General features: G+C 35.1%; 1 protein-coding gene across 1 annotated transcript in view; it reads left to right on the top strand.

The window, feature by feature from the left end:
• KCNH7 (potassium voltage-gated channel subfamily H member 7) overlaps nucleotides 1–12300 on the top strand; it is a 470024-nt gene that overhangs the window by 374033 nt on the left and 83691 nt on the right. The window contains exon 7 of the mRNA XM_037745216.1: nucleotides 10656–11081. Within this exon, the coding sequence (XP_037601144.1) occupies nucleotides 10656–11081 (426 nt within the window). The remainder of the gene's footprint in view (nucleotides 1–10655; nucleotides 11082–12300) is intronic.

Below are 12300 nucleotides of genomic sequence, written 5' to 3'. Positions count from 1 at the left end.
AAAAAAAAAAAAAAAAAAGCAGGGGTTTGCAATCCTAGTCTTCTGATAAAACAAATTTTAAATCAACAAAGATCAAAGAAGACAAAGAATATCATTACATAATGGTAAAGGGATCAATGCAACTATCCTAAATATATACAGATAGAGACAGAAAATTAACAAGGATATTCAGGACTTGAACTCAGCTCTGGATAAAGTAGACCTAATAGACATCTGCTGGACTCTCCACTGCAAATCAACAAAATATACATTCTCCTCAGTGCCATGTGGCACTTATTCTAAAATCGGCCATGTAATTGGAAGTAAAACATTCCTCAGCAAATGCAAAATGATGGAAATTATAACAGTCTCTCAGACCACAGTGCAATCAAATTAGAACTCAGGATTAAGAAATTACTCAAAACCACAGAGCTACATGAAAATTGAGCAACCTGCTCCTGAATGACTCATGCATAAATAAAGAAAGTAAGGTAGAAATCAACAAATTATTTGAAACCACTGAGAAAAAGAGACAATGTACCAGAATCTCCAGGATACAGCTAAAACAGTGTTAAGAGGAAAATTTATAGCACTAAATGCTCACATCAGAAAGCTGGGAAGATCTCAAGTCAACACCCTGACATCACAATTAAAAGAACTAGAGAACCAAGAGCAAACAAATTCAAAAACTAGCAGAAGATGAGAAGTAACTAAGATCAGAGCAGAACTAAAGGAGATAGAGACGCAAAAAGAACACTTTAAAAAATATCAGTGAATCCAGGAGCTGGCTTTTTGAAAAGATTAACAAAATAGACCATGGGCTAGACTAATAAAAAAGAAGAGAGAAGAATCAATAGACACAATAAAAAATTGATAAAGGATATGTCACCACTGATCCTACAGAAATACAAACTACCATCAGAGAATACTATAAACACCTCTACCCAAATAAACTAGAAAATCTAGACGAAATGGATACATTCCTGGACACATATACCCTCCCAAGCTTAAACCAATAAGAACTCAAATCCCTGAATAGAATAATCTGTTCTGAAATTGAGGCAGTAATTAGTAGCCCACCAACTGTAAAAAGCCCAGGACCAGAAGGATTCACAGCCAAATTCTACCAAGGGTACAAAGAGAATCTTGTATCATTCCTTCTGAAACTATTCCAAACAACAGAAACAGAGGGAATCCTCCCTAACTCATTTGAGGAGGCCAGAATCATCTGGATACCAAAACCCGGCAGAGATACAACAAACCAAGAAAACTTCAGGCCAATATCCTTGATGAACATCGATGTGAAAATCCTCAATAACATACTGGCAAACCGAATCCAGCAGCCCATCAAAAAGTTTATCTACCACAATCAAGTGGGTTTCATCCCTGGGATGCAAGTCTGGTTCAACATATGCAAATCAATAAACATAATCCATCACATAAACAGAACCAATGACAAAAGCCACATTATTATCTCAATAGATGCAAGAAGGCCTTTGATAAAATTCAACATCCCTTCATGTTAAAAACTCTCAATAAACTAGGCTTTGATGGAACATATCTCAAAACAATAAGAGCTATTTATGAAAAACCCATAGCCAGTATCATACTGAATGGGTAAACCCAGGAAGCATTCCCTTTGGAAACTGGCAGAGACAAGGATGCCCTCTCTCACCACTCCTATTCAACATAGTATTCAAAGTTCTGGCCAGGGCAATCAGGCAAGAGAAAGAAATTAAGGGTATTCAAATAGGAAGAGAGGAAGTCAAATTGTCTCTGTTGGTAGATGACATGATTATATATTTAGAAAACCTCATTGTCTCAGCCCAAACACTTCTTATGATGATGAGCAACTTCAGCAAAGTCTCAGGATACAAAAGCAATGTGCAAAAATCACAGGCATTCCTATACACCAACAGCACACAAGCAGAGAACCAAATCATGAATGAACTCCCATTCATGATTGCTACAAAGAGAATAAAATACTGAAGAATACTACTTATAAGAAGTGGAAAGGATCTCTTTAAGGAGAACTACAAACCACTGCTCAAGGAAATAAGAGAGGACACAAAAAAATAGAAAAATATTCCACGCTCATGGATGGGAAGAATCAATATCATGAAAATGGCCATAATGTGCAAAGTGATTTATAGATTCAATGCTATTCCCATCAAGCTACCACTGACTTTCTTCACAGAAAGAGAAAAATCTACTTTAAATTTCATTTGGAACCAAATCAAGCTGGTATAGCCAAGATAATCAATCCTAAGCAAAAAGAACAAAGCTGGAGGACAAAGCTGAAGATATCACACTACCTGACTTCAAACTATGCTACAAGGCTACAGTAACTAAAACATCATGGTACTGGTACCAAAACATATATAGACCAATGGAACAAAACGGAGTCCTCAGAAATATCACCACACATGTACAACAATCTGATATTTAACAAACATGATGAAAACCAGCAATAAGAAAAGGATTCTCTATTTCATGAATGGTGCTGGGAAAACTGACTAGTCATATGCAGAAAACTGAAACTGGACCCCTTTTTACACCTTATACAAACGTTAACTCAAGATGGCTTAAAGACTTAAATGTAAAACCAACACTATATAAACTCTGGAAGAAAACTTAGGCAATATCATTTAGGACATAGGCATGCACAAAGATTTCATGACTAAAACACCTAAAGTAATTGCAACAAAAGCCAAAATTGATAAATGAGATCTAGTTAACTAAAGAGCTTCTGCACAGCAAAAGAAACTAGCATCAGAGTGAACAGACAACCTACAGAATGGAAGAAAATTTTTGCAATCTACCCATCTGACAAAGGTCTAATATCCAGAATCTGCAAGAAGGTTAAACAAAATTTACAAGAAAAAAAAAAAAAACAACCCCATCGTAAGTGGGCAAAGGATATGAACAGACACTTATCAAAAAATGACATTTATGTGGCCAACAAACATATGAAAAAAAGCTCATCATCAGATCATTAGAGAAATGCAAATCAAAACCACAGGGAGATGCCATCTCATGCCAGTCAGAATGGCAATTTTTTTTGGAACAAAAATCTTTTTATTATATTTGCAAAAAACAATTGTGATTACATAAATATGCCAGAACTTTGTAAAAACTAATAGCAGTTTCTTTTTTATTATTATTATACTTTAAGTTCTGGGGTACATGTGCAGATTGCACAGAATTGTTACATAGGTAAACACATGCCATGGTGGTTTGCTGCATCCAGCCATAAATCCTTCTATTATAAAGACACATGGACACATATGTAAATTGCAGCACTGTTTACAATATCAAAGACTTGGAATCCACCCAAATGCCCATCAGTGATAGACTGGATAAAGAAAATGTGGCACATATACACCATGGAATACTATGCAGCCATAAAAAAGGATGTGTTCATGTCCTTTGCAGGGACGTGAATGAAGCTGGAAACCATCATTGTTAGCAAACTGACACAAGAACAGAAAACCAAACACCACACGTTCTCACTCATAAATGGATGTTGAACAATGAAAACACGTGGACACAGGGAGGGGAACATCACACACCGGGTCCTGTTGGGGGGTGAGGTGGGCTGGGGAGGGATAGCAAGGGGTGAGGGAATTAGGGGGGGACAACATTAGCAGAATGACTATTATTAAATGCTGGCAAGGCTGTGAAGAAACAGGAACACTTGTACACGGTTGGTGTAAGCATAAATTAGTTCAACCATTGTGGAAGACAGTGTGGTGATTCCTCAAGGATCTAGAACCAGAAATACCATTTGACCCAGCAATCCCATTACTGGGTATATACCCAAAGGATTATAAATCATCCTACTATAAAGACATATCCACACATATGTTTATTGCAGCACTATTTACAGTAGCAAAGACTTGGAACCAATTCAAAATGCTCATCAATGATAGACTGGATAAAGAAAATGGGGCACGTATATGCCGTGGAATACTATGCAGCCATAAACAAGAATGAGATCAGGTCTTTTGCAGGAACATGGATGTAGGTAAAAGCCATCATTCTCAGCAAACTAACACAAAAGCATAAAATCAAAAACTGCATGTTCTCATTTATAAGTGGGAGTTGAAAAATGAGAACACATGGACACAGGGAGGGAAACAACATATACTGGGGCCTGTTGTGGGATGGGAGGAAAGGGGAGGGAGAGCATTAGGACAAATACCTAATGCATGCTGGGCTTAAAACCTAGATGATTGGTTGATAGGTGCAGCAAACCACCATGGCACTTGTATACCTATGTAACAAACCTGCACATTCTGCACATGTATCCTGGAACTTAAAGTAAATAAAAGAGAGAGAGAGGAAACTTTTAATTCCTTGAGAGACCATTTTCTGTAAATGAATATTAAAAGAAATATGTAATGCAAATATTTATTAAAATGACATTAAACAATGTAAACATTTTATTTAGTGGCAGTTTTCTGAGAAAAATGCAAAAACATACTTCTTATATATTCAATCCAGAATGAAAGCTTCAAGGCTTAATATGTAACTCTAGTAAAGTGAAAGTATTTCAGTAAGAGACCTACGGTGATAAGTCTCTGAAATGGGACTGTATTTTAATTTAACTTGATGAGCAATGTAGCTAAGTATTAAGTATACTCCGAGGAATGGGCATCTGCAGTTAGCATGTCTGACCATCTTGGAACATGATTTTCCTAGCCACCAACTTAACAGAAGCTTAATATCAAAGCGTTCAAGGTTGGGCAAAATTGGGATTATTTACAGTCTGTATGGGTGAACAAAGATCTACATAATATGATCTAGATATTTAGAGAGCAAGCAAACATTCTGCTGTGTAAACAGGAATCTAAATTTGCCTAAAAAGGAACCAACTCAATTCTTACGGAGGAAAGCCTCTATAATATTTGTAGACCTAATTCCTTTTTTCAATCAGGAAATTCCATTCTTAACTATTTTAAACATTTCTGAATAAGAATCTAGAAAATTTTTCTTGTTTATTTTGAAAAATTTTTAATTTATTATAAAAATCGAGAGAATAGTATCTATTCGTCATCCAGTTTCAGTAAAAATCAATATGCAGCCAACAATCAGAACTTCTCTCTCCTTCCCCTCCCCCAACTCTGGATTATTCTGAGGCAAATCCCAAATATTATAACATTTTCTTTATAACTATCTCACTCCATATTCTGAAAAGGTAAAGACTATTTTTAAAAGCGTATAACTACAATATGTTTATCATACCTACAAACAATAGTTGTCAATAATTTCTGTGACAGTTTGTCTCCAAGATGAGCATAACTGATTGATTCCTTCCCTTCCATATGCATGTCATTTCCCTGTCAAGAGGTAGAGACCAATTCCTCTACTTTCATGAATCTGGGCTGGCCTGCTTCTGCTTTGCCCAATAGAATATGACATAAGTGAGGCAATAGAAGTTCCAGAACTTGACCTGAAGAAGCCTGGAAGTTTCCACTTCTTTTTGGAGTGCTGAGCCTCCACACCTTACTACCCTGCTTAAGAGACCATAGGAGAGAACACATGTATTTATCTTTCGATTGATCAAACTCTCTACATAGAGAGACAGACGAGAGAGAGAGAGAGATCCATCCATTCCAACATCTTGAGTGAGCTCAGCCTTCCAACTATCTTCACTGATGTACTAGACATGTGAATGAAGTCTTGGATTCACCACACAAGCTCCCCGACCAACTAAATATCACTGAATGACCCCAGTTGACATTATGTGGAGGAAAAAAATTGCCTAGCCAAGACCTGCCTAAATTTTGGATCCATAGAATCATAAATAACAAAATAACTACTTTAAGTCACTATGTTTTGGTTTGATTTGTTACAAGAAATAGATAACCAAAACAATTTTGTAGTATTATCAATATTCAGTCAATGTTAAATTTTATCCAATCAGTTTTTAAATATTTTGGGTATAGTTGGTTAGTTTGAACCAGGATTTCAACAGGTAACTCTAGAACTCAAAACAATAATGAAAATATTTTGTACATGTATAAACATTTCCCATTTTATCAACTAATTTTGTAGATAATATCTGATGTGATATGGTAGCTCTGGATAGATAGGTGGATTTTTGCAAAGATTACTATCTACATTACACAGATTTTTTTAAAAAAGAACTAAGATCTAGAGATTAAATAGCATATCAGAAAAAATGTATCTGAACTTTAAACCTAAGGTCCAGTGCCCTTTCCCTTATTTCAAACATGGTTGAGCCTTTAAAGATTTGTATTTTACCTGACTGGCTCTAACAAGATTTGCTATTATTGGAACTGCAAAGAAACAAATATTTCTCCACTCCTCATCCTTATATTCTGTGATGTATTTATTTTTCAAATATGTCTCCTCTTCTCAATCTCTTCCACCTGGTTCCTAGTGTAGGCTTCCATTATTTCCCTCCTGGAGTACCAAGGTCCTAATTGATCTCTAAGTATCTGGTCTTGATTCTCTTTCATTTTTCCTCCATCCCATTGCCAGATGCATCTATCTAAAACCAAACTTGGCCACCTTGATTCCTCTGCCTAATAACATTTAATAACTCTTAAAGTGATATCAATAGAAAGAAATGCTCTCAGAAGGCGGTGCATTCTCTTGAAAAGTCTTTAAAATTCCAATATGTTGGTGAAATTTTAAAACAATAAATATAAGAATCTTCTGAATCACTAAGATGATTACCTAATAACAAAGTACTGCCATCTACCTGACTACAGTAACCATGACTGCATTTGGATTTACCTCACGATACTGATACTAAGGCATGCTACATAAATAAAGATTTTTGAAGTTTTTTAGCTACTAAAAGTCATGAGAATTAAGTGATCACATAAAACATGCATAATGATGCAAAAGTCAAAAGAACCTGTACCATAACATTTGGTACCATACCAATTTTTCCAAATGTATTTTCAAAACATACTCCATTGTTATGCTTACCAAATTGCAGGGGTTCTGTATCAATAGGCATATTGGAATATAAAAAATGAACTGCCAGTACCAGAGATAATGTAGAACTCAATAATGCTCTAAAGCTAAAGTTAAGTGAAGAAAAATGTTTGTGTAGTTTTCAAGCAACACCATTTAAATTGGCTTTCAAACAGGAACAGAGTTCACATTAAGAATTAGGTTAGATTATCTTCACATGGCAATTAAATCTTTGAAGTTAGAATACTATCCCGACAACATACATTTTTTAAAAAGGCATTAAGATTAGAATAAAGTATTTTATCTGTTAATTAAACCATACACAATAGTCAAATTTAAATCATTTTTGATATACAGAAATGTCACATATTGAGTTAGTAATGATAGTTTGAATTCACTGGTTTTATAAATATTTTATTTTCAAGAGTTTTCTTGTTTTGTCGATGTATTACTTTTTTCAGGGCTGCCATCATAAGCTACCACAAGCTGAGTGGCTAAAAACAACAGAATTCTATTATTGCACAATTCTAGGGGCTAGAAGTCTGAAATCAAGGCGTTGGCAAGATTGTTTCCTTCTGAGAGTTCTGAGGGAAAATATATCTTGTGCTTCTCTGTCTTTGAGGTTCTGGTGGCTGTGGAAAATCCATAGCATTCCTTGGCTTGCAGCTGTATCTGCTCCCATGACACATGGCATTCTTGTGTGTCTTTGTGTCTCTGTATCCAAACTTCTCTCCTCAGTTATTGGATTAAGGCCAACCCCAAACCACTGTGACTTCATCTTAACTTGATTTATATCTACAAAATCCCTCTTTCCAAATAAGGTCACATTCATAGGTACTGGGGATTATGACTTCAACATATCCTTTTAGGGTACACAGTTTAACCCACAAGTCATATTAAGAGACATAAGCATAAGAAGTTCTAATCTAGTTTTATTTTTAAACATATTTATCTAATGTTGCAAATGAGAATAATATAAATCCTCATTGGGGTTCTGCAATAATTGTCTTTCCTTTTAACAGTATATTATTCATGTAGGAGAAGGTTGACCTAAAATGCAGAGCCTGAGATCCCTCTCCTGTCGCATTAGACCTTCAGCAACCTGGAACTGGCCCTCTCCATGGCCATCCTCCACCCTAATTCCCTGGCATTTTATTCTTCAGCAAAACATAAGGCTGTTTACAATTACCCAACACACAGCACATTATTTTATGCTTTTTTGCCCTTTTTCCTTCTGTCCCCCCTGCTTGTAATGTTCTTCCCTTCCCAACTTCCTTACCTGTGTTATTTTCTGATTCCTATTCAGTCTCAGTTCAACTGCCATCTTTTCCCAAAAGTCCTCTGTGAACACCACTGACCTCCACCATCAGCACCATCACCAACCTCAGGCCCTGAGTGAAGTGGACCCCAAGAGGACTCTCACTTTCTCACACATCTATCTCCCAACAGACTATAAACGCCATGATCTCAGGGACCATATCTTCCCTATATTTCATCTCCAGCTTGTAGCACACTGGTCATCTAAATGTTAAATGAAGGTCTGCATATGTGAGATGGAAAGAATTTCAGCCACAGTTCCAAGATGCTGCTTGCATTCTAATTTATACTCCTGCTGAAAGAGGTATTGCAATTGCCTTATGTGGGAGGTTAGTGACAGAGGTTTGTCACCTAAGCAGTGAGCAAACTCACACACATATATCTGTCATTAAAAGTGACTTATTTGTCCTCTTTGGTTGACTACATACCTTTTTATATGAGAGAGATTTGTGGATTTAATGGTATAGAAAGATCTCAGCAGCTCAAAAATTTTAGTCTTGTTTTGCTGGAGTACCCTGGGTACACAGAGGAATCTATTGAAGGAAGAGACTAGAAACATAGAATGGGTACGTATTTTAAATGACTTCAATGACATTGAAAGCCAAAATAAATTTGTAGACTTTGCTTTCCATATACTGAGTAGTCATGGTTTTTTGGAAAAGAACTAAACATAATTCATTTTGTACAGACCAAAATGTCACACACTGATCCTTTATACTAAGCATAATGGGATCAGAGTTCTATTAATCTGTACTTCTAAAATGACAAATAATCTAATTATTCCCATTTGGATTTTGAAACTCATATATATCTTGGACTTTTAGTATTTTACATTTATATATAAATGTAAATATAAATGTAAAATATTAAATATAAATGGTCAGGTCAGACTCTTTATTAATTTTTTCAAAACTAGTTAAAGCAGTTTAGCAGTTATCAAAAAGCAGCTTTGCCTATTTTAGCTGAATCTTTTGTTATATTTAAAAGTTATATTGTACCTCTTTTGGAGCTATTTAACTTTTAAAGTTTTAGGTATGATAACTCATTATATGGGGATAAAATGTTATAAGATATGATAATAAATATAAGAATTAAATTTCAATTACATCTGACATAATTCATTATTATAGTCAAATTAAATCCAACATGAATAGAATTGCCAAAAACACAGACATAACACTCTTGACTAACGAATGGGGGATTACCTGATATCCATGCTGCAAAGCTGATGATATATTAATTGTGTTTCGAAGAATCTAGTCTATGAAAATGTACTCAGTGAAATTAACTTTGAAATAGAGCCATTGTACATGTGTGGGATATTCATAACATTAAATTATAACCCACATTTCCCTTTTTAAATGGGTCTCTATATGCCATCTGTGGAGCCATTACAAAATTTCAGCTTTTTAAATCACATATATTAAGGCTTACATTTTACCCAATAAATTACATTTTACTGGGTGGCTAGGTAACCTTTTTGTTTTGACTTTTGTTTTTAAAACTTAGTCTTAAATCACTACATTATGTACTTTTCTGCTTGGTAGAGACAAAACTGTCATTTAGCTTTCAAGTAAACTAAAACTCTAAAAGGTGGACTGTTTTAGTTCATTTGATGCCTTAGTAAGTAGAATAAATTTTGGAAGTTAAGTACCACTTGGGGTCTAAACATCTTGCAACATTTCCAGGTCAGTATTCTGAACATCTCCTTGTAGTATTTTCCTCCTGCAATTCTCTAAATGTGATGGAAGAGTTGGAATGAAAGTGTATTTGTCCCAGAATATCAAATACTCTCTCTCAACATTTTAAGGAAAAGCCTCCTTTGTGTTCATTTTAATCTCATTTGCCTTTTTTCCCCTAATGTTAAAAACAGATTGCAGGTGGGAAGCTTCTTCTTAATTAAAATTTGAATGAGTTGGGTTTAATGTATCAAGGTTTAATTATAAATTAAATATATGTAAATTAAATGTGACCATGGGTCCAACTAGACTGCTACTATTCATCACAACTAATCCTTTCCTAGATTTGAAAACTGCATTATTAATATATCAAAACCGACTTTATTATTTTCTAAAAACAGCCATGTGTTTTTACATCTGAGAAGTACTATGTTCCAGAGGAAATGGTAAAATTCCTTAGTATCTCAGCAGCAATATTTATTATTTTTTTAGTGAGATTGATATTTATCAAGAAATGCCAGTGTGATTTTCTTGAGCCAAATATACTGCATGATAGGAGTTTATATGGGTTTATTTAATGTATGTGTGTGTTTCATGAATACTTTCAAGTTACATGAATTATCTCTAGTAAATTTTACTCTATAATTAGCTACCTTAGTATTTTGTAGGTTTACCAAATTAAAAATGACATTTTATGTAATGAATGATTTTCTTTTCCACATTCAGGTTCTCTCTTTAGGAGCAGACGTCCTACCTGAATACAAACTGCAGACACCACGCATCAACAAGTTTACGATATTGCACTACAGCCCTTTCAAGGCAGTCTGGGACTGGCTGATTCTATTGTTGGTCATATACACTGCTATATTTACTCCCTACTCTGCAGCCTTCCTCCTCAATGACAGAGAAGAACAGAAAAGACGAGAATGTGGCTATTCCTGTAGCCCTTTGAATGTGGTAGACTTGATTGTGGATATTATGTTTATCATAGATATTTTAATAAACTTCAGAACAACATATGTAAATCAGAATGAAGAAGTGGTAAGTGATCCCGCCAAAATAGCAATACACTACTTCAAAGGCTGGTTCCTGATTGACATGGTTGCGGCAATTCCTTTTGACTTGCTGATTTTTGGATCTGGTTCTGATGAGGTAAGAACTGCTTAAGATTCTTATTTTCTGAAAGATTGCAATTATAAAAGTGAATCAGTTTTAACTGCAAAAAGAGCAGTTGCTTTGCAAGCTTCTTGTATCTCATAGATAAAATTAATTTTGAATTCTAAAGGATGCTAAAGAATGAAATGAAATCATTTTGCCATTGCAAATCGAATTCTTTCTGTTTTTTGCTAAGAGATGCAAAAGACTCTCCATTCTTTATCCACCAAATTAAACTTGGAAACAAGTGGTCCATAGCACATAGCACATTCCCAGGATTTAAAAATCTCTACTTATTAACTTCACAGGGTAAAACTGTCAAATATTAAGTATGTCTCGGTTTTTCTTAACTCATTATTATGGTTTGAGACAGCAGAGACTTGTTTTTTGTTCAAATTATGTGAATAAGGCACCTTCTGAAATGCCTTACTCAAAAATGCTTTCTCTTAAATAATATTTAGCCTGGAAATTACTTCTTGCATATCCCAATTCCTGATAAAATTGGAAACTGAGAAAATATGAGAAGTGTATGTATTGTGCATTTTCTGCATAGAAAAACTTTAATCAGCTCCTCAAAAGACTCTTTGATCCAAAAGAAATTAAGTTTTCCTATAGTTCACTTCGTATAATTGCCACTATTTTTACCATTTATAAATTTTCTGGATTCTATAATGGAAAGATTTACAGAATGCTTGAAAAGTAGTTCCAAGGGAGTAGGTTGAAAAAGATAACCTCAATATGTTGAATTTTTTAAAATTGTGTCTTTTTCTACATAAGAACCCTGCCTTGCACCAAGTTTCTCTTCTCCCCAAGAACAGAACAATTCCTCTTGGCAATGGTTACTTCCTATCCATTGAAGGCTTTAGAACAAGATAATCCTCCTTGACCAAGGGGAACCAAAATATTTTATTTCTAAATCTATTATTGGTTAGAAATAAACTGTCTCCTATAGACCATGCTGATGAAACTGTGAGTCAGCCAAGAACAGGGCAATGAAACAATACATTTTTCCTGGGTGCTACATTTTTGTTTTCTTTTGTTTTGTTTGTTTGTTTGTTTGTTTGTTTGAGATGGAATCTCACTCTGTCGCCTTGGCTGGAGTGCAGTGGCGTGATCTCGGCTCACTGCAACCTCCGCCTCCCAGGTTCAAGCAATTCTCCTGCCTCAGCCTCCCAAATAGCTGGGACTATAGGCACATGCCACCACATCCGACTAT

The sequence above is a fragment of the Cebus imitator genome, unplaced genomic scaffold, assembly GCF_001604975.1.
Source record: "Cebus imitator isolate Cc_AM_T3 unplaced genomic scaffold, Cebus_imitator-1.0 Scaffold10, whole genome shotgun sequence".
Taxonomy (NCBI): Eukaryota; Metazoa; Chordata; class Mammalia; order Primates; family Cebidae; genus Cebus; species Cebus imitator.
The sequence above is the reverse complement of the archived record's forward strand: the minus strand, read 5'-3'. Positions and strand labels throughout refer to the sequence as shown.